Source organism: Oncorhynchus gorbuscha, unplaced genomic scaffold, assembly GCF_021184085.1.
Source record: "Oncorhynchus gorbuscha isolate QuinsamMale2020 ecotype Even-year unplaced genomic scaffold, OgorEven_v1.0 Un_scaffold_10:::fragment_4:::debris, whole genome shotgun sequence".
NCBI lineage: Eukaryota > Metazoa > Chordata > Actinopteri > Salmoniformes > Salmonidae > Oncorhynchus > Oncorhynchus gorbuscha.
In genome coordinates, this window is record NW_025744372.1 from 58,720 (window position 1) to 85,171 (window position 26,452).

A 26,452-nucleotide genomic window follows, 5' to 3' on the forward strand; every position below is an offset into this window, starting at 1 on the left:
CTCACACACACACACACACGCACACACACACACACACACACACACACACACACACACACACACACACACACACACACACACACACACACACACACACACACACACACACACACACACACACACACACACACACACACACACACACACACACACACACACACACACACACACACACACTATAAAGTTGTGGGTGAGCAGCAGCATGTGCCGTCCAGAGAGCAGCGCTTTGGAGAGAAAATAGGCTGAACAATAAGTAGTGAGAGAGCGCCATCAATCGCACATCGGTCACACTCCCATGCGCGCGGATTTGGGAACAAGATATTATTGCACATGTATTACACCGAATATTTCAACATGAAGATACTTCTTGAATAGCAGGCGTGTAAATGTGCAACTCTCGTTGCACACATCGAAATTAATTGAAGGTTGTAAATAGGAAAACACTTCCCCCTCCCCATAGGCTCATAATAAAACGTTGTAGGCTATTGTACTGTATAGGCAATTGTTTACATTAATAGGGAATACCATTAATCCATGCGGGAAAATTTTGAATCAAACCTATACCCAAGTAACAATTTTAATTTGCTTGGATTACCTCATAAACACTATTGGCACCGTGCGTAAATGTGGTAAAACATTGCCGACATTTGGGGAGTAAATTGTAATGTTCATGTAAAATGCAATCAAAAAGGATATTACTGCATAGGTATTGGCATGATATTTCCCCATTAAATCCTATTTTATATGAATTGCCTATTATAAAGCCTAGGAAGGGATAAATAATTGAAATTAGACTAGGGAATAGAGCCGATCAAAGTTAACCGTTATCTCGATTCTTGAAGCGGGGGAGCGAGCTGGTTGTTTTATCTTCATGCCAGCAAAGTAGATCCGGGCGTGCGCAACGCGGAGAGATACTAGGGGGAATTCAGTGTGGAAGAAAGGGAGCAACTAGAAAGAAGTGGAAAGTGGATAGAGTCGCAGAGAGGGAAGTCCACGTAGTTACCATGCAGACGTTCGTACCTTACAAACTACACGAACAACCGCCAAAATCCACGCCGTTAATGAGGCAATAGGTATGTAATGTGATGCATTTGTTTTTTTTAGCACTTTTCCTGTGTATAAGCAAGTTGTCTTTGTGGTTTGTGAATCGGAGTTAAAAGTTGAGATTGTCCGAGCGGACTAGTTCTCTATAAGTGGCGCTCGAGCAGTGGACTGAAATCAGAGTACCCTTTCTTTCCCCCAGTGAAGTTGAACGTTTTAAAGTTTTTAGGGAAGGTATTAAATAGGCTACTATCGAAATGAGAGACTATGGAAGTTGGTTACTGTTCTACGCCTTTTGTATATGTGTGGGACTTGTTTTACACATTGTGCAGTGTTCGCGGTTCGGGTATTGTTGCCATTTCTTTAAACAATCGGTACGTACATCTGTCTCAGGCAATGCTGCCGCGTCTACGTGAAATGAATAGAAACGGGGACCGTTGGGGGATGGGTTGGACAATTAAACAACAGACAGAAAGCAATGATTTTATGAAGCTGTTTTTGTCTTTTCCTTTCTTCCCAAGAATATGATTTCAGACCCCCCCCCCCCAAAAAAAACATGTCAATATAATTCCCCCCCCTTCATGATTTGCCACGAATTGCCTAGTTCAACAGTTGAAAAATCCTGGATGTGTATGCAGACTTAGTTTAAAAAAAATTGTACATGTGTTTATTTGACTTATGTTTGCTTACTAGCCTGACATGACTGTGCCATAAAGCCCTACACTGGAGGCATGAAAAGTTAGCCTAATCCCCAGGGGGTACAAAAATATAGGCTCAATGCATACTTTTTGTTGTTGCTGAAAGTTCTCATGCCTGCAATATGCTACTAGCCCCACAAAACACACATATATTTATGTCTATTGCAAACATACATTCAGCATGTTTTGAACAGATCCAAGGCCGCTGGACACCAGTGTCAGTCTATAGCCTGGGCTGGGATGTTTTAACATTCTCCAGTGCTTTTCCCGATGGCAACTCTTTAAAAAGCCCAAAGTGCAGCGCTGTGTTTATTTTAGCACAGCCTAAACAGAACATAGCCAAGCTCAGGACCCAAGGCCCCAGAGTCAGTATAGATACAGCTTTTAGTGCTATAATTCAGTTGTTTTGATCATACACTATTTCCAGGCATAATAATGAATGTATAATGTACACGCAAAATCCAATACGAGCACAAACCTGTATGCCTGAATGTCACTTCCTTTCGTATTAAGCCCCATGTATTTTGAGTCAGTTTGCGTGTCTAGTTATGCGAGGACAGTGCTGCTTTCCTGCCATTTCCAAACCCTTTCTTCGTGCAATGTATCCGCTTGAGCTATTTGCATAATGTCATGCAAGATCAAAGAATTTCAAACATGTGCAATTTAGAAGATAGAAGGAATTGTCAAATGTGCTTATTATAGCTTCAAAGTCTGTTTTCGCTTGACCAGGGTAGCCTAGTGGTTAGAGCGTTGGACTAGTAACCGGAAGGTTGCAAGTTCAAACCCCCGAGCTGACAAGGTACAAATCTGTCGTTCTGCCCTTGAACAGGCAGTTAACCCACTGTTCCTAGGCCGTCATTGTAAATAAGAATTTGTTCTTAACTGACTCGCCTAGTAAAATAAAGGTAATTTTTTAAAAAATTATTATTATTTTTTTTTGTATTTTTAAATAAGTGAGAATTGAATGCCGTACAACTATTTTGTCATTACCAATGACCTCCATCATCATTTGTACATAGAGGACTGAATTAAATGAGTACATGTTCTGATGTGAAGAGACTCGTCTCTGAATTGTGCTTTGAAACAGTAAAAAAAAGGATTTACGTAGTATATCTGTTCTGTTAAACCTGTTGCTGAAATCGTAAGAGGAATGCCGGCCAAGACAAATACGTTATTTGTCCTATATCTTTTCTCCCTCTCCCCCTCTGTCACAGAAAACCCATTTATCAGCCTGACCATCGTTTGTCAAGCCGTTTAAATGAGCTCAGTGAGGCTCACAGTAAAGGGAGGAGTAAGGTTAGAGACCTTTGTCGAGCAGACATTAACAGCAGCCGTTCACGTGCCACTTTAAAACCACAATTTTGTTGGGAAGGTTCAACATTTAGCCCTTTTGCTTGTTAGCATAAAGACATATATTTTATGATGCTCTTAAATTAAAGCACTGATCCATCCCTATTGAGATTTTCTGAAAAATCTATTAAAATGTTTAATTTGATGTTTATTTTTTTTTAAGCTTGTTTCTGACCTTCTGTTTTGTGCGTCTCCAGGTGGTTTGGTAGAGAACACGGTACGAAAATGGGGAAATACTTGACTACACTGCTCGTGCTGCTCCTGCAGCTCCTCTGCGGCTGCACAGGGAACCAAAGGACGGAGAAGGCATTGGCCCTGCAGTTCACTCACTCTGTTTACAATGCCACCATATATGAGAACTCTGCTGCTAAGACCTACTTGGAGAGTCATGCCAAGATGGGCATCTACATCACAGACCCCACCTGGGAGATACGGTACAAAATAGTGTCAGGAGACAATGAGAACCTTTTCAAAGCAGAGGACTACGTCCTGGGAGACTTTAGCTTCCTGAGAATAAGGACCAAAGGAGGCAGCACTGCCATTCTGAACCGGGAGGTCAAAGACCACTACTTGCTCACTGTCAAAGCTGTGGAGAGGGGCACCAACGTGGAGGCTCGCGCCCGAGTCCAGGTCCAGGTTCAGGACACCAACGACCTGAGGCCTCTGTTCTCTCCCACCTCCTACAGCGTCTCGCTGCTCGAGAACACGGCCCTACGGACCAGCGTGGCCAAGGTCACCGCCACGGACGCCGACATCGGGACCAACGGGGAGTACTACTACAGCTTCCGGGAGTGGACAGATGTGTTCGCCGTTCACCCCACAAGCGGGGTGGTGACGCTGACGGGCAAGCTGGATCACGCTGAGACCAAGCTGTATGACCTGGAGATCCTGGCCGTGGACCGAGGCATGAAGCTCTACGGGAGCAGCGGCTTCAGTAGCATGGCCAAGCTGACGGTGAGGGTGGAGCAGGCCAACGAGCACGCGCCTGTCATCGCCGCAGTCACCCTGGCGCCCTCGGGAGCTGACCGCGACCCCACCTACGCCATAGTGACCGTCGAGGACAGCGACCAGGGACCAAATGGGGAGATCGCGTCGTTGAGCGTGGTGGCGGGCGACCCCCTCCAACAGTTTAAGGCCATGAGAACAAGTCCCGGGAGCAAGGAGTACAAAATCAAAGCGGTCAAGGATGTAGACTGGGACACCCAGCCTTTCGGATACAACCTCACATTACAGGCCAAGGACAAAGGAAGCCCCCCCCAGTTTTCTTCAGTGAAGGTGGTACATGTAACATCCCCTCAGTTTAAAGTGGGCCCCCCTAAATTTGAACACGCTGTTTATAGGGTCAATCTCAGTGAGTTTGCCCCTCTCCATACACCTGTTGCTATGGTAACTGCCTTACCAAAGTATCCACAGTTGAAGTATGCTTTCAGATATAAAACAGAGAAGAATCGTTTTGCTATTAATCCAGACACTGGCTTAATTACCACAACTGGACCCATCTATGCGGATTATGCCCCTAAATTTGAACTAGAAGTTATTACCAGTGACAAAAAGGCAGCGACCAAGGTTATCATTGACATTATAGATGTTAACAATAATGCTCCTGAGTTCCAACAGACTTCTTACAAGGCCACCGTTGATGAGAATGTACCTGTAGGGTCCATCGTTTTAGCAGTGAAAGCCACAGATCTAGACAGTGGAGAGAACGGGTATGTGACCTACAGCATTGCCAACGTGAGCCCGCAGCCGTTTGTCATCGACTACTTCTCTGGTGTCATCGGCACCTCAGAAGAGCTGGATTACGAGCTGATGCCAAGGATTTACAATCTCAAAATTAGGGCTTCAGACTGGGGTTCCCCTTTCCGACGGGAGGTGGAGGCATCAGTTACTGTCACACTGAATAACCTGAATGACAATAAGCCTCTATTCGAAAATGTCGACTGTGAAGTCACGGTGCCTAGAGACCATGGCGTGGGAGAGCAGATAACGACGGTGTCTGCAATTGATGCTGACGAATTGCAGCTAGTGCGGTACGAAATAAAAACTGGGAATGATCTTGATCTCTTTGAGTTGAACTCCAACTCGGGTGTGCTTTCTTTGAAACGAACACTGAGCGAGGGGGAGGCAGGTAAAGTGTCCTTCCATAGCTTACAGATCAGAGCCAGTGATGGAGAGCATGAGACTGAACCAATGATAATGAACATCACTGTCATCACAGCTCGCAAGCCTGTCCAATTGAAGTGCGTCGACACTGGGGTTGCTACCATGTTGGCAGAAAAGCTTCTTCATGGCACTAAGATCCACACCCCAACTGAGCCTGACGGTAACTTAATGGACATCCATACGGTTAACCGCTACTCCCCTCAGTTTGCAGAGTCCTTCCCCAGTGTCATTGAGGTCAAAGAGGACCTTCCGGTTGGGGCTAGGGTAGTACATCTAAGCGCCTCCGACACAGACAGTGGTTTTAACGGAAAACTGGTGTACGTTATTTCAGGAGGAGATACAGAGAGTCGTTTCATTGTAGACATGAACACCGGTTGGCTTTTGGTTCACACTCCACTGGACAGGGAAACGACGGACCACTACACACTGAATGTCACGGTCTACGATCTGGGAATACCGCAGAAGTCCTCCTCGCGTCTTTTGGATGTTAAGATCTTGGATGCTAACGATAACAGTCCGCAGTTCCTGCAAGACTCCTATTCGGTGGAAATAAGTGAAAACACACCAGTGGGGACTGAAATCGTCCAGGTGGATTCCACCGATAAGGACCAGGGAGATAACGGAGTAATCAGGTATTCGATTGTGGCCGACACTGACCAGTTTGCCATTGACGAGCTGACTGGAGTAGTGACAGTGAAAAAGCAGCTGGATCGCGAGGTGCACCCGGTTTACATTCTGAAGATCGCTGCATGTGACCAGGCGGTTAATGATCCACAACTCGTGTCTACAGTGTTGCTAAAGGTCGTTCTTGAGGACGTCAATGACAATCCTCCCAAATTCATCCCGTCAAATTACCGGGTGAAGGTGAGGGGAGGACCTCCCGGTCGGCACTGTGATTATGTGGCTGGGCTCACGACCCGGATGTCGGGCTGTCCAGTCAGGTACGGTACAGCCTCAGCGATAACGGGGACGGCAACTTCGAGGTGGACAAACTCAGTGGCGCGGTGCGCATCCTGCAGACTCTGGATTACGAGAAGAAGCAGGTGTACAACCTCACGGCGAAAGCCAAGGACAAAGGGAAGCCCGTGTCTTTATCGTCAATGTGCTTCATTGAGGTGGATGTAGTGGACGTAAACGAGAATCTGTATCGCCCGTGGTTCCCCTCGTTTGTGGATAAGGGATTTATAAAAGAGGACGCCCTCATTGGGACATCCGTAATGAAAGTAACGGCTCAAGACGAAGACAAAGGAAGAGACGGAGAAATACGCTACTCAATACGGGACGGCTCTGGTTTAGGGATATTCACCATTGATGAAGAGACTGGTGAGTTTCTCACTTTTTCCCCCCTCTTTGTCATTACCATATTGCCCCTATGTGAAGGCCCATTTTGTTTATCATTTATTATTTAAGGCACCAAATGTGCATGCATGAATTTTAAATCACTGGGATGTGAAAAGGGGTGTAATCCCATGTATCTGTGCAGACTATGCTTGTCTGCCCATGTCCCCCCCCCTTCCCTGAAATATCAGTGGTGGGGGCAAATGGTGAATGGAGGTGAGGGTTGCTTCCTGGAGAACCGCTAAGCTTCCTGATTCTTTTCATTTTTCTGTCTGAGGGAAGAGAATTGATGGCAGGAACAGCTGGAGCAGCTGTGTCCTAGACCTGCAGTAGACATTCCAAACTAGTTGCCGAGGAATTAAGAGGATTGCTTTGTGATTCAACCCACTGACGCTCCCTTTCCCACGCAAGCAGTTTGTTTCAATCTCGAAAAACGAGTCATATGCAAATGGCTAATGCTGCATGCTGGCTCGTCCCACATGAGATGGAACTTGTTTGTATAATGAAAGAGTTAATTTTCTGTGATTGTCATATCTGCTTTAGTATTGCAAATCTAATTTTTTTTTGTGTGTGTGTCTGGTGAAATGCACTTGCTGGCCTCTATGTGGTCTTACAAAGAATATAGGAATACTTTTTTTTCTCAGCTGCTCACGGACGTTAAAGAACCTGTGCCAAGGGTTTAAAAATAAGCAGTCCGGAATTCAAACGGTTTTTGCCACAAAAGGCTACTGGTCACCCCATTTTGGGTGTGTCAAACCTGGCTTGCTGCCCTTGATTTTTAAACACAGTTCCCATACTCTGGGTGGCTAAATGTCAGTTTTTCCCTTTTAAAATGTATTTCTGCATGGCAATATACATATTTAATGTACAAATGGGCCGGTGTAACTTGATGCATAAAACATTAGGTTTTTAGCATATATGTAGTCTATCTCCTAAGTCTGGAAGTCCAATGCAATGTCTCTGGAAATGTAATTTACAGATTTTAAAGTAACTACATGAGAAATTGACGAGAGGATGTTAATTTAGATTCAGGTGGAGACATACACTTTATTAAGCAGAGTAAATTAGGGCCTTCCGTGAACCTGTGGGGAAATCACACTTTTCTTTGCTGGTAAATTTAGCATGACGGGATGAGCCGGCATGAAGCATGTCTCCTTAAGGACCATCTGTCAGCTATTGTGCCCGTCCAGTCTTAGTGTGATTGTTCTCTGGGGTAGTTGTCAGATTGTTGCTTGTAGATAATTCTACCTCTTTTGTTCAAAAAATACTGAGGGAAAACGTGAACAGAGCGAACTGGAGAGAGCCTTTTTGATTCTTGAAATGCAATATGAAACTCATCTGAGATTTGGTTTAAAAATAGCTTCGGTCCCGCTCATCAAAATTTGTAGAAACTTTCTCACACACAATGCACTCTTTAGGAAGTTGACATTTTGAAACAAAGTGCCTTATATTTAGGCAACAGAGATTTATGCTCTGTGGTTTGTTAGTTGAGACTCTGCCCTCGGCTTGGGGCTGTGGATCCTAGGCCGAATCTCAGAAGTGTTCTTGTTTCCGTGAAGGACACCCACTTCTTGTTTGAAATCCCACTCCTGAATGTATTGGATGCAGGTCACCGGGAGCTCCTGACCTGCTCTTCCTCCCCTGCCCTCGACCTCCATGGCCTTTTCAGAGTGATTTATCAGAAGTGGCAATGATAGTATTGTCCTGCTATTCAGCCCCATTGTTTGGGATCACAGCCATAGCTGGTAGCAAACCAAATATGCCCAAGGCAACGGTGTGCCTCCTGGGAATCCATGCATTGACTGAAGGATGGTTTGGGTCTGAGCAGAGGAGGGTGTGAGGTTACCACGTGAGGATTATGCTCTACAAGAAATCGATGTAAAACAAAGGGTGCACGCCCAGTGTTGCTTTCACGCAGTCGTGCAGCTGCAGCTCGTGCTTTCCGACAAGTAGGAAAACAAGGGTTGAGAAGAGAAGAAAACAAATGAAAAAGTGGTAAAATCAAAGGATGCCAGAAGCCACACACACCTTAAGCTCTGGAAAAGTGTTTTTATGAGGGGGCTAGTAAGGGAAGGTTGGCTAACATCTGTGGCTGGTTGAGTTAAATGCCTTTTGGAATCTCATGTTCTCCTTGTGCATGCTTTTATTTATTCCCGGTATCCTCTTGAAACCCTCGGTTTGAGAATGGAGGGGTAGTGATGAGGAATATGCAAATGAAAAGGTCTTTAGTGCCCATTCGACTCCCTTACCTCTGACCTTACCGCCAAGAAAATACAATTTTGGCCCTTTAGTTTTTCTCCTTAAGCCTAAATCTTGAACTTTTCATATTTAGTTACTAGCTTAATTTAGTTGAGTGAACAGAGGCGGAAATTAATTTATGTAACTTCAGCTTTCAATATATTATTTTACCCGATTCAGGGTTTGCTTTTGCTAACAGCAGTAATTCAGCCATTTTTTTTAGGCCAAGATAAGATTAACAAAACCCAGAAAGTTGTTACTTCTAAGATAGGAATCAACATGTTTTCCCCCTATCCAGTTCTTATTGTCCGACTGTAGACTGCTATATCTGCCAAACGTCTGGCCCGGGCCCCTCTGGATCTCTGACCTTTGTATTTACGTCTGCACATCACACAAACATGTTTAGAGCTGGGGGCTATGTGGAGCCCAGGTGAGATTTTGTGTGCAGTCCAGGCTAATTCTGTCCTTGTGTGTGTGCTCCGACACTGCTGTTGGGGGTTATCGAGCTAATGGGGGCCTGACACACTTAAGGCCAGCTAGGTATGCCGCTAACCTGATTGATGTTTCCAGGGCCAGGCATGGAATCTAGTTCCTTGATTTAATAAACCTTTAGTTGGAAGAAACAACTGGAGCCTGTAGTCATGATACAGAGGGAAGAACAACAAGATGGACTTCTTTCACAAAGTAGGCTAGTTAATGCTTCTAGTAAGAGTAAGTTGTGTATATATATTGTGAATCAATAGTGTGATTTTTATTCATTTATTGCGATTCAATGTTCCAAACTTATTGCTCACCATATGTCTGCTGCAGAGGGGCAAGAGAGCCATGAGGAAACAGGTTTTTGATCAGTCATGGAAATCAAAGTCTAAAAACGAATTGGCTCCCTATTTTAAAAGCTATTAAGGAAAAATACTGAGTTTTGGTGCAGGTACAGCCAACTAGCTCAAAACTATATTGCAATATTGTCAATACATCGTTTAAAAAAAAGATATCCCAATATGTAACTGTACACCCCCCCCCCCCCAACCATCACAAGTAGAAGTTATTGTTGTGGGGTGGTCGAGGTGGTGAGTGGTATTAATTTGGGACAAAACCACTTGACATTCCATTCTCGACTCTTAATGGTACTTCACTCTGCAGTGCACTATAAATTCTTTTCACCGACGTCCCTATAAAAAAAGCCAGTAATGCTGCCGCTGTTGCTTAGGGAAGAGGGAGGGGTGGAGGATGTTGTTTGTCATGGACTGTGCTTAATTAGTGGCGAGGTAGGCTAGAGGCTTAGGCCCAATAAGTCTTGTACGGGTACATTGCTAAAATCAAGTTGTATTTGTCACATACACATGGTTAGCAGATGTTAATGTGACTGTAGCGAAATGCTTGTGGTAACAATAACAGAAATAATACATTTAAAAAAATACTGCATAGTTTCCTAAGAACTCGAAGCGAGGCGACCATCTCTGTCGGTGCCATCAGTGAATCGATGTTGACCGTTCTCAAAGTAGATCAATTAGACTTGGTGCTTGCGCTAAAGGATTGACTGCCGTTTATGAGGTCATGGAAGGGTCCTCTGTGATTAATTAAGCATGTCTTTCTGTTAGAACTCCTAATACCTTGTATTTCAGCCTTTGACATAAAGAGCTAGTTCGACCAGACTCTCTCTCTCTCTCTCTCTCTCTCTCTCTCTCTCTCTCTCTCTCTCTCTCTCTCTCTCTCTCTCTCTCTCTCTGTCGTTGTTTCTCCTCCAGGAACTGCTAGTTTCGATGCAGTTTTGACACCACTATTGAAGTCATGTCTGTATGGTCGTTAGCCTACTTTGTGAACAGAGGTGAAAAACCAAGATGTGATGATTTGCACTGGTTCACTTAACAGGAGGAAGAAGAACGGGGGGGGGTGAACCAAGGTGTAAGGCCTTCATGCGGTGTGTTTGCATTTATGTAGGAAATACGTAAGGAATCTCAATAGCCCCAGTGGAATCGCCTCTTCCGTCCAGATGCTCGTTGGATAATGTATGCCTTTGCTCATTGGATAATGTATGCCATTGCCCTTTGCTCATTGGATAATGTATGCCATTGCCCTTTGCTCATTGGATAATGTATGCCATTGCCCTTTGCTCATTGGATAATGTATGCCATTGCCCTTTGCTCATTGGATAATGTATGCCATTGCCCTTTGCTCATTGGATAATGTATGCCATTGCCCTTTCCCTTCAAACTGGAGGCAGCCGGTGTGCTGAAATAGCTGTGTGTGGAGGCAAATTAAATAGTTTGACGTGTAATGACAAAGTACTGTGAGCGTGTGTTTTCCCCTCTTCAATTTTGGCCTTCCTCCCTCCTCTCTTTTCCCCAAATTGTCCCCCCATTGCCCTTCCTGACGAGAGCGAGTTAGGGCCGACCCTCGGTGATGCCAGATAGGGGAGGTATGTGGCGAATGGTTTTGTCTCTTCACGTTTGGCTGCGTTCACTATTCCAGCTACGTCTGCACCACCAAAGCTTCATGGGAGATTGATTGAACCTAAGCACCCAGGCCCGGTCCCTTCTATTTTTTTTTGCTGTTGATTCTATACACAGAAGCTCAAGCCAGAAGTGTGACTTCTTCAGCACACTCAAAAGAGCCACATGACTCGTAATAGCCTTTGCTTGAGTGCCGTTGCTGGGGGCGACAGGGCCAGGAATGTGCATTCGGGCCAAAGTTGATTGTTGGGTGCTAGATGAAAAGCACACTTTCCCCAGTTAAAGTTTGTTGCTTCTCTCTGTCCATTAAGTATTTTTGTTAGAAACCTGTGAAGGTGCCGCGTGCAGATGGCGTGCTCGATTGTGAGTCAACTCTTGTCATGCTAATCTAGGCAATTGAGACCCGTGGCTAATAATGGTTGGTGACATTTTGTTTTCTTTTTGTTTTCTTTTTATGTAAACTACTGTAAATTATGACTCTACACACGTTGCTAATGATTGCACAGAGATTCTGCAGACACGTACAAGACTGCAGTAACTACATGTTTGTCACACATTCGACAGAAAAAAAGAATCCAATTGATCTTAGTGAAGTTTACTGGGATATATTCGATTGTTGAAACTTGGGCCGAGAAATGTTGTTTTTCAGTCCTCTATCTTTGTGTGTGTTCCCCTGTTACTTTGGAAAAGACCTGCAGTTCCCTGTAGCATGTTCACCTGAATGTGAAGTCGTTCTCCGATCAAAGCCCCAATCAAAAATGGAGTTTAGCGCAGTGAAAGGGGTAACCGACAAAGGCTTGCATATGATGCATTGGCTCTCAAAGCGTACCTGACTGAATGTCAAAGGGAAACGGTGCTTGGCTGAACAAATCCTGAGGTTTCATGTGTTGAGAGACGGCCACTTAAAAAACCAAACGGCGAGAGATGAAGATGCTCCTTTTTGAATTCCCCGCCCGTCATTTTCGTGTTGTCAAGCTGCCAACGTAAAGACCAAAGACAGGAAACATCAGAATTATGGTAGCATGACCAGAGACAGCAGCTTAATGGCACTGGGTTCAAATCCAGTGTTATACAGATGTAGACGCTGACATGTTTAGGCCTAAGTGCCATGGTTGCCACTTAGGGTTGAAAAGCTTAGGACAGAAAATGCTGCCCAAACATGCATACAAACCCACATACTGTCCCAACCTTCCCGTCATAACTCTCAACAACCATGATGCCTTTTTATAGGCCTAAACGCCACTCTAATCTCTAATCTCCGAAGACAATAAAAATGTAATGAGAAAAGAATCAACCTTTTGTAAATGTCAGCACGGCAGCCTATTGGAAAATGAGAGCAGGCCTATATTTCAAAGTGCCTTATCTGTCTCCCCCCCCAAAAATACCTTTCCACGGGAACCGTTTACCGCGGCGCATTGAGTACAGTCGGTGTCAGTGGGCAACTATCTCAGGGGGCTTCGTAAACATTTTGCGATAAGGGGAAAACAGACGGTACATCGTGGCCACTTTCATCAGAGGAGCGGGGCATGGCACCGAAGGGCCGGGAGGGAACAGGGCTTAAATTATAACGTGATATTAAACCAGGTGGCGCTTCTCACAGGCCCGCTCCGAGGCCTTTTGAAATAATACTGCGCTCTGTGACAATGGTAGCTGCCTGGGCATGTCCCCAATAGGCTTCCTCAACTGGAATTAATGGGCTAAATTCTGCCAGAGAAATCCCATCAGGCATGTTTTCATTGCATCATTTGCCTTTCGTTCATTAAAGACTCTCGCTTTCACTCTGTATCTCGCTGCGTTCTCCCCTCTCCCCCTCACTCCAGATGAATGCAGCCTTTAAAAAAAAGTTTTTCCTTGGGCCAGAGAATCTAGAATAGGATTCTTATTTTATTACACAGTGTCATCAAGCTATAGTTTTGAATATCTATGCCGCTTTAAAACGTTAATGCCCCCCTGGTCTGTTGATGCAGTTTTAATAAAGGGCAGTTGTTTAGTGCTTTTAGTAGTTCCCTCCCCTTTTAAGACCATATGATTATGTCGAGTGAAGCACACTGCTCCACATTGTTAAGCTGGCTGAAATGATTCAGTTTGTCTAAAGTTTTAAAGTACCATTTCCCCTGAGCCCAGCTGTTGATAGCGCTGTTTTATGCCTCCGGTGGCGATTTTATACAAAATGCACAATGTTGCGCGAAGCGGAGGTGGTTGGTGGGGGCACAGCTCAGAGGATTGCCTGGTCAAAGAGAGATCAAATCACATTTTGTTACAACAAATGTATACTTTACTGTCAAATGCTTACTTTACAAGCCCTTTCCTAACAATGCAGAGTTAAAAAGTATGCAAATTTGCAAAAATGAATGAAAAAAACCCACAAAATATTAGTAACACAATAAAATAATAATAAGGAGGCTTTATACAAGGAGTACCGGTAGTGGAGTCAGTGTGTTGGGGGTACTAAGTAGTTGAGGTAATAGGTACATGTAGTTAGGGTTAAAATTGACCAGGCAATCAGGTTTGATAATAAACAGAGTAGCAGCAGTGCGTGTGAAAGTGTGTCTGTGTTGGTGTAAGCGTGTAGTGTCAATATGCAGATGTGATGCGTTTGTAAGCGTGTGCACATCGGTGTAGTATGTGTGAGTCCAGTGAGTGTGCATAGAGTCAGTGCAAAAAAAGAAATAAAATTGGTGGGTGCAAGTAGTCCGGGTAGCCATTTGATGAACTATTCATCAGTCTTATGGCTTGGGGGTAGAAGCTGTTCAGGAGCTTTTTGGTCCCAGACTTGGTGCTCCTGCACAGCACGGCAAGCGGAGAGAAATGCGCTTTTGTTTTGAGAGACTCTGTGTGAACTCATCATGCAGCTGTTTTGATGACTGTTTTCCCAGATCTACACTAACGTACTGAATACCCGCTGAATGCTGGTCACTCTTCAAAGCGCCACCATATTTCGTCAATGACCCCGATACGGTCTTTGACACTTCAATAGCCTGCCAAGTCCTATTTTGCATGGTGATTCTAAGCCTTTGGCCGATGCATTACCGTGTGTAACTCAAGCTGTCTGTATTATTCAGAAATATCCATAATTCTATAAAGTAATAAAGACGATGAGTGTGAAAGCGAGACCTGTAGGCTTTGTGGGTATCCCACGGGTTGGAGTTTTTCTGCTTTGGCTGCACTTCATAGCCTTGTGAATTTTTCAAACGTTTTGGGCATTAACACTTACAGTATGGACCGAAAAACGTTAGAAGTGCAGGGCTAGGCTAGGTCTTAGCTTCTGAGAACTCTGGGATCCAAAGAGATGATTTGATTTCGCGCTGGGGGCATGGGAAGCTTAGCTCAGGACTCTTTTTCTAATACACCCAGGGCTCTACGTGCTGGAGGAATTTGAAGCATTCCACCAGAGCCGTTGGAAAGAGAAGAGGGTGGGGTGGGGGGGAGAACTGAGAGTTTTTATGTAAGCATGTGAGGCAGGAGTCCTAAGAAGGCTGAGGAATGCGAGGGGAAAGGAGAGCGGGATTACCGAGAGGTAGTTCAAAGCAAACGTTCTGACTTTTTCAAGTGCAGAGCAAGGGAGTGCTGGCGTAAGACCGAGAGATCAGCTCTTTCGGCTTGAAGACACGTTTTTGTTCTCTCGTGGTCTCCGAAGCACGTACATTATTCCTGCACGGTCTCTTGGTGTGAAGGTCATCGGGAGATCATCTCGATTTCTGTAGATCTCTTTGTCGCCAATAGAAAGAAAAACTGTGAAAATAGTTTTTTCTCTGGGCCGTGGTAAAGTTGACTGCAGCCTAATTCTTCATTACACGTTTTCAATGCCAGAAAAATATGATATTGACTCAATTTCTGAAGTAGACATCGTGCGTCCATATGAAAATAAGCACTGGGGATAAACAGGATTTTGCAAATCCTAATCCTCTTTTGACAACCGGTAATCTTTTTGGCGCTCTAATTTGTTTCAATTGCCAGCTTTTGATATCCATGGCATGTGCAATCCTCTCCATTTGTGGCGACACCATTGTAGCTACAAGGCCTTCTGGGGAAAAGAGTGTCTCTCCCCAATTTAGCCCCCCCCCCCCCCGCCCACTATGTACACCCTTTCATGACAGGGACCTTGGACATATACATGCTAGAAATACTGAGTACACCTCATCCTTTGAACTAAATAGGGAACATCATAGTGTAGTTCCGCAGGTACTACTCCCACCGTGTGCTACTTTTTTGTTTTGGCCTGGATCCGCGGGATTTATCCAATCCACTTAAATGTCTTCTGTCCTCAGACCTCCTCTGCCATTTTCCTCTGCGCCTCGAAGCACAACCATGTTATCTCGCCATTTTGTCAAAAACAACACTCGGCGGCTGTGTGTTGTGCAGCGGACTTCATCCAGCCTCCCCGCTGTAACTAGCTATTGAGTAAATGTCACAGTGGACCTGTTTCTGGAGACTGATTGAGGTGGCAGGTAGCCTAGTGGTTACTTTGGGCCAGCAAGAGGTTGCTAGATCGAATCCCTGAGTTGACAAGGTAAAAAAATCTGTCGTTCTGCCCCCGAACAAGGCAGTTAACCCATTGTTCCAAGGCAGACATTGTAAATAAGAATTTGTTCTTAACTGACTTGCCTAGTTAAATAAAGGTTAAATAAAGATAAAATGAATACAAATTGAAGCAAACACACTTTGTAATTCACACGCCGACATGAGATGGCAGAATTGTAGGGACAGCGTCAGCCCGTTAGCTCTTTTTCTTGTGTAGCCTAGCTGCTGTGCTAGGTGGCTGTCGAAGGTGTAGCTGTAGGGTATGCAAGGAAGAGGGAAAGAAGGGAGAGAGAGCAAACCTGTCTGGGTAGGTTGCCTAGGCTTTGTCAACTGTTTTTATTGCCCCAAGGGCACATTTTGTAACTTCCTCATTGACTAGCCAAGAAATATAGGTGTGGTGGCTAAATACCTCAAATTCATGATTTATACAGCTAACTATTGTTTCAATGCTTGGTCGATATATGCTTGTCTTCTATTAGGTTTATTTAAAGCCAGTCACGCATTCATGTTTGAATAAAAAGTAGATGTCAACTGAAATTGTCCTTGTGTTCAGAAAGAGCTGAATTGAAATGGTTCTCTTTTTGAGTTGAACTATTCTAGGCGTCAGAGCCTCAAAGTATAAAAGAAGATACAAGATTTGGACTTTCTTACTTCCGCCAGTCAACCATTACAATGCTATCGTACCAGTTGGCCTTTACTTACCACAGTTCAAGTTTCCTGTGAGGGGTGAGTTTGGGTCAAGGTTCTCTATGACTATGCAGCATTGTTGTTAGTCACCACTGGAATGAATGAATGAATTCCATTTTCATTTCGTGTCAAATTGTTATATTGGCAACCCATCCTATCCGGGATTAATTGAAACATACACAAACATTGCAATAATTCACTGTGATAATTGCTCTAGCGGTGCAGAACAGTCATACAAAGCCATCTTCTCTATACTGATAGCTTTAGGGTTGGCTGCTAAAAGCCTGACGTTCATGGGCGAGTGGAATGAAATGGTATAGGGGCGGTGGCTAAATGATTCATCATTTACACCCTCTGTCAGTAATTATCCAACCAGCTATTGATTTGATATGTTTCGATAGATGCTTTGTCTTCTGGTATGTTTATTTAAAGCCAGTCACCCATTCATGTTTGAAAAAAAAAAAAAGATTTCAACTGAAATTGGCATTTTACGTTCAGTCGGAGCTTCATCGAAATTTGAATTGAACTATTCTAGGCGTCAGAGCCTCATCAAAACTATTTAAAAAAGATATGAGATTTGGACTTTCTTCCTTCCTTCCGCCGGTTCGACCATTACAATGCTATCGTACCAATTACGGCCTTATCTACCACGGTTTGTTTTAAGTTTCCTGTGAGGGGTGAGTTTGGGTCAAGGTCCTCTATGACTGCAGTCTTGTTAGTCACCTGTAGCAGTGCAGAACTGCACCAATATAAAGTAATCTTCTCCATGCCGATAGCTTTAGGGTTGGCAGCGGGCACTCTGACAGCCTGACACTCCTGAGCGAGTGGAATGCTTCTGCTATGCCAGTGTCTCCCAGTCAAAACGGATGAGCACTCGAGTATGGGCGTTGCGTTGGCACAGGCACAATAAATGTCTCATCCCTCTCGTTCTAGCTGTCTCTCTTTTACCTTGTCTCTCACACACACACACACAATTAGTCTGAATAGCACACATTCTCACCCTTACACACAGACACAAAAACGTACAACACACACACACGCACACACACGCACTCTCCCTCTTAGTTTCTCGCTCCATTTTCTTTCACCCACTCAACCGCTCTCTCCATCTCATCCTCACTCCTTCTTTTCCCAATCTCCACCCTCTCCCTCCCTCTCTCTGCCTCTCACTCATACTCTTTCCCCCTGCTCTCGCAGGACGCCAGCAGTCAGATTAGCGCTCACATTTCTTATTCATGCCTCACATTTGCAAATCTGTTCCTCCCAGAAGCGATCTCAGTGAGTGAAGTGAGTAGTCGGCAGTGCTTCCGTGAGGAAAAACTCACACTTGCACATTTTGACTTTTTTTTTTTTTTGCAGCAATATATATGTTTTTGTTATCTGTTTACTTCATTATATAATCACTATTTTTTATTTCCGCCTCACGATGGCCCTTTGGGTGCATTTCACATTCGGCGCCAGCAAGCCTTGACAAGCCTGTATACCCATATGACATCGACCATATTACACCCTGCATGCCTTCAGAAAGTATTCATACCCACGTAACTTAATCCACATTTTGTTGTGTTGCAGCCTGAATTCAAAATGGATTAAATATTTTTTTCTCACCCATCTACACACACTACCCCATAATGACAAAGTGAAAACATGTTTTTAGAAATGTTTGCAAATGTAGTAAAATAAAGAACAGATAGCTTAAGGGTTGATGCATTTGAGTCATCTGAGTCAATCATTTATAGAAGCACCCTTGGCAGCGATTTACAGCTCTGAATACAACAGCTGTAGACCTTGCAGTAAAATGCTTACTTATACAAGCCCTTAACCAACAATGCAGTTTTTAGAAAAATGCAGAAATAAAATAAAAGTAACAAGGCTATATTCAGGGGGGCACCGCTTAGCCAAGGTAATTGAGGTAATATGTACATGTAGAGAGTAGCAGCAGCGCAAAATAGAGGGGGGACAATGCAAATAGTCTGGGTAGCCATTTGATTAGATGTTCAGGAGTCTTATGGATTGGGGGTAGAAACTATTTAGAAGCATCTTGGACCTAGACTTGGCGTTTCGGTAACGCTTGCTGTGCGGTAGCAGAGAGAACAGTCTATGACTAGGGTGGCTGGAGTCTTTGACAATTTTTAGGGCTTTCCTCTGACACCACCTGGCACAGGAGCTCCTGGATGGCAGGAAGCTTGGCCCCAGTGATGTACTGGGCCCTACGCACTATCCTCTGTAGTGCCTTGCGGTCGGAGGCCGAGCAGTTGCCGTACCAGGCAGTGATGCAACCCGTCAGGATGCAACCCGTCAGGATGCTCTAGATGGTGCAGCTGTAGAACCTTTTGGGGATCCGAGGATCAAATCTGTTCAGTCTTCAGATTTGAATATCCATATTACTGGCTTAGTACACAAGGGGGCACCAAAACACACAAAAAAGCCCATTAGGCATCCTTTACTAGAATGCTAACAAAGTTAGCACAAGTTATCCAGCTAATAAAGTTATACATATATAGGTAAATGACCGAATGTCATTTTTGCGGAGTTTAGACATTACAAGCGAATGTGAACGAGAGCTATTATGCAAATGAACAAAGTTTTGACGCATGCTTGTCTGAATGTGTACCCGCTGTGTCTGTGTGGATTCTGGGAGGCGCTAGGGCAACGGGTTTTCCTGCTCTGCTTAGAGAAGATGGGGGAGGAGCAGATGGGCATAGGACGGAGCGGAGAGAGAAAACGGAAGTATATTAAGACGCGGTGGTAGTTGTACAGAACTCATCCAAAGGGCTTTGACTTCTCAAACACGGCAGAAAGCTAAAACAATAGGATGCCGCGTGACCTTATTCATTCAGCCACTTACTTAGATAACTAGCAAGTTAAACTTAGGGGTCGCCCTATCTCAGAATTATTTGTTTTTCGTGGCCCAAAAATTGAAATAAATGTATAAGAAATATCTTGCTACGTTTTTGTAAATGCAGATCTACAATGCTTCTTCTTGTAATTTTTGCTCCGCATCAGACAAATGTTGTGCTTCAGTTGCACGTGTCCACTCGGATGAGAATTCACAAATGGGCATTCTATCAAACGACAGCGCTCTGACTGATGTGGAACTACTTTTCTCTGATACTTTTCTCGGTGTAGCCAGTTTACTTTTCTCTGGTAAAATGCAGTATTAACTTTAAGCAAAACATTAGGAAATGTAGCTGGTTACATTTATTCTATGATAAACGTTGGAAATATGATGGCCATGCATCTTTTTTTTGCTTTATCTTTGTAAGCTCATTTACTTGTCTGGCTGCCAGCCAAATAGTGTTGCACTTCTGTTGTCGCCTGATGAAATTGAAGCGATTTTTCTGCCGAATGTGTTGCACAAATGTATTTTCTGTGAAAGAAAAACTATAGTTGCACGTCGCTGATCACTCTTTTGAAGCAAAAAAAAAGATTTGACTTTCAATATAAACGCGATCCCTGTCTATACACAGCTGCTCCCACTTTCTCCCGTTGTGCTGATTCAACTGTTCTAGGGAACTAATGAAAAATAAGGTGACAGGTGAAATGAAGAACGCAATCTGCTTCATCTCCTAACGTATTGCACAAGTTGACTGCATCTATTTACTTAAGTAGCTACAAATATTAAAATGTACGGTATACTGTCCAAGCCTAATACCCATAACATGAAGCTTGAAAAGATGGAGAGTACAGTATTTTTGCAGTATTACTTTAGTGCCTTCTTGCAAACAGGATGCATGTTTTGGAATAGTTGTATTCTGTACAGGCTTCCTGCTTATCACCTAGACAATTCAGTTAGTATATTGGAGTAACTAAATTTTAGCATTTTGGTCATATAGCAGATGCTCTTATCCAGAATGATTTATTGATTCCATAAAATGTTTCTACAACAATGTTGTAACTACACTGTTGTTGATCCATCCTCAGTTTTATCCTATCACAGCCATTCAACTTGGTAACTGTGTTAAAGTCACCATTGGCCTCATGGTGAAATCCTTGAGCGGTTTCCTTCCTCTCTGGCAACTGAGTTAGGAAGGACTGCTGTATATTTGTAGTGACTTGGTGATTTGATACACCATCCAAAGTGTAATTAATAACTTCACAATGCTGAAAGGGACATTCAGCATCTGCATTTATTTAACTGATCTACCAATTGGTGCCTTTCTTTTCAAAGAATTGGACAATTTATTATCTCACAACATTTCAGAATATTGCCTGAAGGCAGGTTATACCCTCACATGGCTGTAGGAAGTGTTATGGAGTGTTACAGTGCTATCCATTTCCACCTTTGCCACCCTGCCTCCCGGGCCTTATTACACACCTCAAGCTAATTGCTAACCCTGGCTAGCAGTAATGATGAGTAATGACAAAAAAAGCACCTCAGACTCAGACATAAGATACAGTAACTCTGTGGTGAATAAAAACTCTGAAATCCCTGAAAAGTGAAATGTTAGTGACAGGTGTTGGAGATTTCTTTTTTTTCTTCTCTCTTTGTTCGGAATATTTTTTTATTCCCCCCTGAGGTGAAAGGTAGGCCTGTCTCTCGGTTTACAGACCTGCAGTGCAACTCATTGAGTTACAGGGAGCAACAAAGGGTTTTGAAAGGCAGGCAGTAGGAAAAGTAGGATTGGTGCCATGGAGCATTGTGTTATCGTTCTTCGCTATATGGCAGACTAGGACAGTATGAGACTACCGCTTGCCTATACATGGGCAAACAGGCCCACGCCCTGGCTTTATTAGAATTTATTACCGTCGGAGGTGTGCCGGGCCAATGAGCTCACTTTTATTGCTTTCGATAACAGGTCATTGGGACAATTTTTTTAAATGTTAATGTTCACTTAAATAGCATGGAAAGAGATTTTCTAGAGATTGTCTTCTTAACAACTTAGTAATTTCCTATCGCTCTACCCCTGACATGCCATAACCCAAGTCTGCCTAATGATCAGATATATTTTTAAAGCCCCAAATAAAATGTGCATGAGGAACCACATCATAAATGTTGGGTAATCCTCAAGGGAAACAACTGTGCACCCATCCGGGGAAGGATGGCTGACTAGCCTACTTTCTAGTTTGCTGTTTTGATGGTTCCACCACTGATCTCCGTTCAGTCATCGGGGGTATTGTTGTGAAATGTTAGTCCTAACAGGTCTTTGAAAGCTCCTCTGTTTGCTCAGCTGAAAGCTATAGGCCCCTCATGGCATATGGCCTGCTGTAAAAATCCAGGCCTGTCATGTAGAAACAGACAGCAGGGTCTGATGTTAATAGCAACCTTCTACCCTACCATATTCCCCTACTGCTGTGCATCTACACCTACCCATGATTACGGAATGAGTTTCTCTCTCTCTCTCTCTCTCTCTCTCTCTCTCTCTCTCTCTATATCTTTCCTTTCTCTTTCAAGTGGTATTCTTTTTTTTGTTTGCCTAAGTGTTTTGTGTGTGATCCCCATACAGAATGCTAAATGCTCTTTGAACTACTTTTTCTTTTTATATGTATGGACTAAGACAATTTCCATCTAAAAGCTGGGAGTGAAATGGTTTTCCATTAAAAAGAAAATGGATGTTTCTCTTTCATAATACAAGAGCCCACATAACTAATTATTCTCTCTTTCTTGCTCCCAGGGGTCATCAGAACCCAGGAACTCCTGGACCATGAGACCACCTCGCACTACTGGCTGACTGTGTACGGCACGGATGGTGGCGTGGTGCCCCTCTCGGCCTTCGTGGAGGTCTACGTGGAGGTCCAGGACGTCAACGACAACGCGCCGCAGACCACAGAGCCCGTCTACTACCCGTCGGTGACGGAAAACTCACCCAAAGACGTGTCCATCATCCAGATCGAGGCGGTGGACCCGGACGCCCGGGCCAGCGACAAGCTCTCCTACAAGATCACCAGTGGCAACCCCCAGGGATTTTTCGCCATCAACTCCAAGATGGGTAAGACACTTTTCTGAATTGAACTCTATTGATTCCCAAGGTGGAATTGATTTCTCGCAGGCAAACGTGTGTAGTGCTGCTATGCTTTAAATGAAGAGCATACACCGAATAGTAAAGGTCGACAGAAAACACAACAGGTAAGGTCACACGTGTCATTGGTGTTATCCATTTGTGGTACATTGAAATGTATTGGAAATGGCCTTGTCTTTTGCTTCCCATTGACTTTGTGTATTCCAATGGATGTGTTCTCTAATGTGAAAACACAAAGCATGTACAGAGCCTTGGATTTATCTTCCCACGTATGTGTGGCCAGCAATCAATTAACCATCGCCTAACAGATTGTAGTCAATAGGCTACACACCAAACGAGAGATGAGTGTATGTAACTCCATGTCCAATTTCATCACTTGAAAGAATACAACTCCTCTCACAAGGTTGGGAATAGCGCTTCCTACATAAAAAAGGGTAAAGAATATATGTAGAAAGAATAGACGTTCAATCGCCCTTTGAGGGGACATGGGGGCAGTTGTAGGGTATCTAGGTTATATCAATCTTTTTGTTCTTGTCCTAAAACAAGCCTTTGATATCTCCAGTATGGCCACGTGATTTTAGCATGGTCGATAGGAGAGATGTCGACAGGGGCTTTTCCCACTACCCACAGAGCACAGTGTGTTCACATATGGTGTTCTGAAAGTGGATGAACGTTGAATATTTCATTTTTCAGTTTTTGTCGTTGTGAAGCCCACTGGAGCAGACGGTGATTTTACTCCAGCACGAGCGGGAAATGGTAGTACAAGGACTAAAAGGTGCAAACTTGGAAGCCAACGTTTTTCAACATGGATGTTTCGTTCAGTGGACTGTGTGTTATTTGCGGTGGGGTTTTGAGGAATTGTTCACACTTTATATTCAGTTGGACAGATACCATGTCATTACGCACGCCTGTGATTTATTTGTATAATACCATAGATCTGGACTTTGTTCAGTTTGCTTTCATTACAATTCAGTCTGGACTTCCAATGCCTTTTCTACAGTCCCCCTGCCCAGCTGTGTAATTACAGTTGGGTTACCAAAGCAGTTGGACGACTACAAGGCATAACAGCGGCTCAATATGAAACGTGTGCTGGCCTGAGTCAAGTCAATCAGCAAAACGATACTTGTATGTCCCCTTTTTAATAATTAACACAGGCTGCTCATTACAAACAAGCCTGTTTACTTTGATTGCATTGTGCAATCTTGTATGTCTTTCAGTAACGGCTAATTAACAAACTCATTTCAATCCTACTTCCCGAGTTTTGTATACCAGTCTCTTGTTGCGAGTAGTCATTTAAACTGACATGAGGAATGGGCTGTAGAGCTATCGGCTCTCCAATTCTCCCCCCCATTGACTTGTGTGGTCCCATATTCCAAGGCGGTCCTCCCATCAACAAACTGTGGTTGGTTATTTTTTGTTATAGCAGGGGCCAATGTGAGTGTTCTTGACCAAATAAGGGTTCGTCATGTAGCATGCTCTCTCTAGCTTTCCTAATGATGGCAACTCTCCAATGAGAGATGGAAAAGAAAGGGAAGGGGGGGGGGGGGGGGGGGGAATAACTAAGGCACATTTAGCTGCATTTAGGCCTTAATTCAACGGGGCGATGGACGATAGGTTTGATAATGAAGGTGTGAGTTGTGTGGGAGGTGGAAGGTTTTTGTGAGTGTGTGTGTTTGTTTGTGTGTGGGTTGACTAAGATTCCACTTAGACAGATAAGCCATCCTGAACACAGTGGGTATAGTGTATTTCTCTTGCAATGGAGAAGGCATTCTTGAAGGGATTTACAGTACATACGACTAGAGATGAGTTTGCCAGACTCATGCTGTTTAGATAATAGCCGTTGTTGGATTTTAGGAGTTGGCCTAGATTCAAGTTTCTCCTATCTGTAGTTAGTACCTGTTGAAGAAAGTATATAGGACAAACCAGCCTAGACACGAATGCACACCGGTGATTAATCACATAGGATCTGATCAGCCGAAGAGGTTTAATTCCACCCAACGTTTTTGGATCTGCCCGTCGATCAGAGAAATATCAGACAACAGAATTGTCTGATATTCCTCTGATCGACGGGCAGATCCATATCTGACCCCAGGCCATTGATTTGGGTTAACCTCCAATGATTTTCATTTAACCTCTTGAGATGGGAAGCACGTCACCGCTCAACTGTTGAAAACCCGAAGGTGCGTCTGAGAAAGTGAATTGACATCCGTCCGTCTATTTTAAGGGTGGCTGCTTTAGATCGGCCCCGTGGTCAATAATCGCTTTCACCACACTGCATTGTCGTTCGGTGTTTTTGCCTCCCATCCGAACAGGCTTGGATTGTACGTATCCGATATGCGTCACGGTTCTTTCGACACGTTGTTTCTGGATGTTTCCTGGAAACAGCTCTATTGGGAGAGCAGATTAACTTGCCCTTTGAACCAAATGCTCCTACTTAGCCGACATATTACCAGTAGATATTTCCCCCCTTCTGGATTACGGGATATTTCTGAAACTCAGAGCTTTGCGGGGCTACTGAGTCTACCTGTTGATGTTCCAATGCTTCTCCACTTGCTTGGTAGGTCTTCTCAAATGGGTTTCCACAAAGGACGGCGATGGGCGAAGGATGAAACCAAATCAAAGTGGTACATTTATCAGTGGTACACCAGGGCTCCTCCCGTCAGGTTCAACAAAGAGGCGGCTTTGTACAAAGAGAAACTTCAACTGAATCACTGCTTCCGTATATGTGTTTATGTCATTTCTGGGGAGGGGAGGAGAGAGAACAGAGAGAGAGTTGAGTGCATCTCAACTGTTGCTGGAAACATCATCACATAATGTTCGTAAGCAAAAAGGGACACATTAGGTTTTAATTTTCCATGTGACTTCCATTAAGACGGATGAAAATTGGCTTCACACCAGGTCGACATTATCAACTCAATATGGCATTCTCCCCGCATATTACAGGAGAGCACGCTCTGTAATTATAAGCTTAAGAACGGCAACGGGAGCAAGGCCCTGTTTTGGCATATCTACAAAGCCCTATAAAGGGGCGGTGGGAAAAAATTTAAGGAAAAAAATAATGTGTGTTGTATGTGTGGGTTTTGGCAAACGTTGCGTACACATGTCTAGCTAGCTAGCTTATTAGCTTTGAAGCTAACATTTCTTCCCCTCAGCTTTCTGCCTGAAAGTCTGAGAGCTTCAAATGCAGATAGATGATGAGGGCTTCTTTTTGGTGAGCATTGCAGACACATGTAGCTTAGCTGGCTAGCTATCATTGAAGCTAGTATTTTCTTCTTGTAGCTTATTGCCTGACAGTCGGGGGGCTTCAAACGCAGATGAAGGCTTCATCTCCTGGCTGCCTTTGTGTCGCCTTGCCCTTTTCTCTGTGCAGTCCCCGTATCGGCTGGCTAAATCCCCGGATGAAAGGCTTACTTTATTTCTGCAGAGTAAACAAGTCCGGCTGTTTAGTTCCCTGTAACTCTGAGGGTTTCATTTAAGTGCAAGGCCATCTCTCTCGCAAGACACCATGGCAATCCCGTTCGGAGAAAGCTGGCAATGGGAATTCATGGGTTTTGGGAGTTTCGCTTGGTCTGGAATAAAGGGGGAAAAAAAGTAATTGTTCCTCCCCGCTGTTTGGAAGTTTGAACGTTTTCTTTTCTCCAGTCTTTCCAAGACGCCAAGGAGAATTGTGTCACTTTGTGAGACTGACTCGACGTATGTGTGCAGTCGGTGTGTGTAGCATTGTATGTGCCTCCTCACATAACAGCGGTCTGTATGCAGAGCTGGTGTGAACGAGGCTCCTCCTCTTTCCTCCACCTGATCTAGTGCTAACCCACCCACTCGCTGTGTTGAAGCGGATCAGGTTTATAGTGATACACATACCACAGGATTCCCTCCCTCCCTCCTCTCATTCGTCCCCCTCTCTCTCTCTCGCTCTCTCTCTGTGGGTTCGGCGTCCCTTTCAAACACAGGCCCGGTCAGAAAACACGTCTCTGCTTTTCCCACCCTCGCCCGGCTTGACCCCGAT

General features: G+C 44.1%; 1 protein-coding gene across 1 annotated transcript in view; it reads left to right on the top strand.

Moving 5' to 3' along the window:
- Positions 1–935: 935 nt before the first annotated feature.
- Positions 936–26,452, top strand: part of LOC124016877 (protocadherin Fat 1-like) — a 102,833-nt gene continuing 77,316 nt past the window's right edge. Inside the window, 5 exon segments of the mRNA XM_046332217.1 lie at positions 936–1,073; positions 3,287–6,122; positions 6,124–6,158; positions 6,160–6,575; positions 22,102–22,416. Coding sequence (XP_046188173.1) covers positions 3,315–6,122; positions 6,124–6,158; positions 6,160–6,575; positions 22,102–22,416 — 3,574 coding nt within the window. The 5' untranslated portion in view covers positions 936–1,073; positions 3,287–3,314.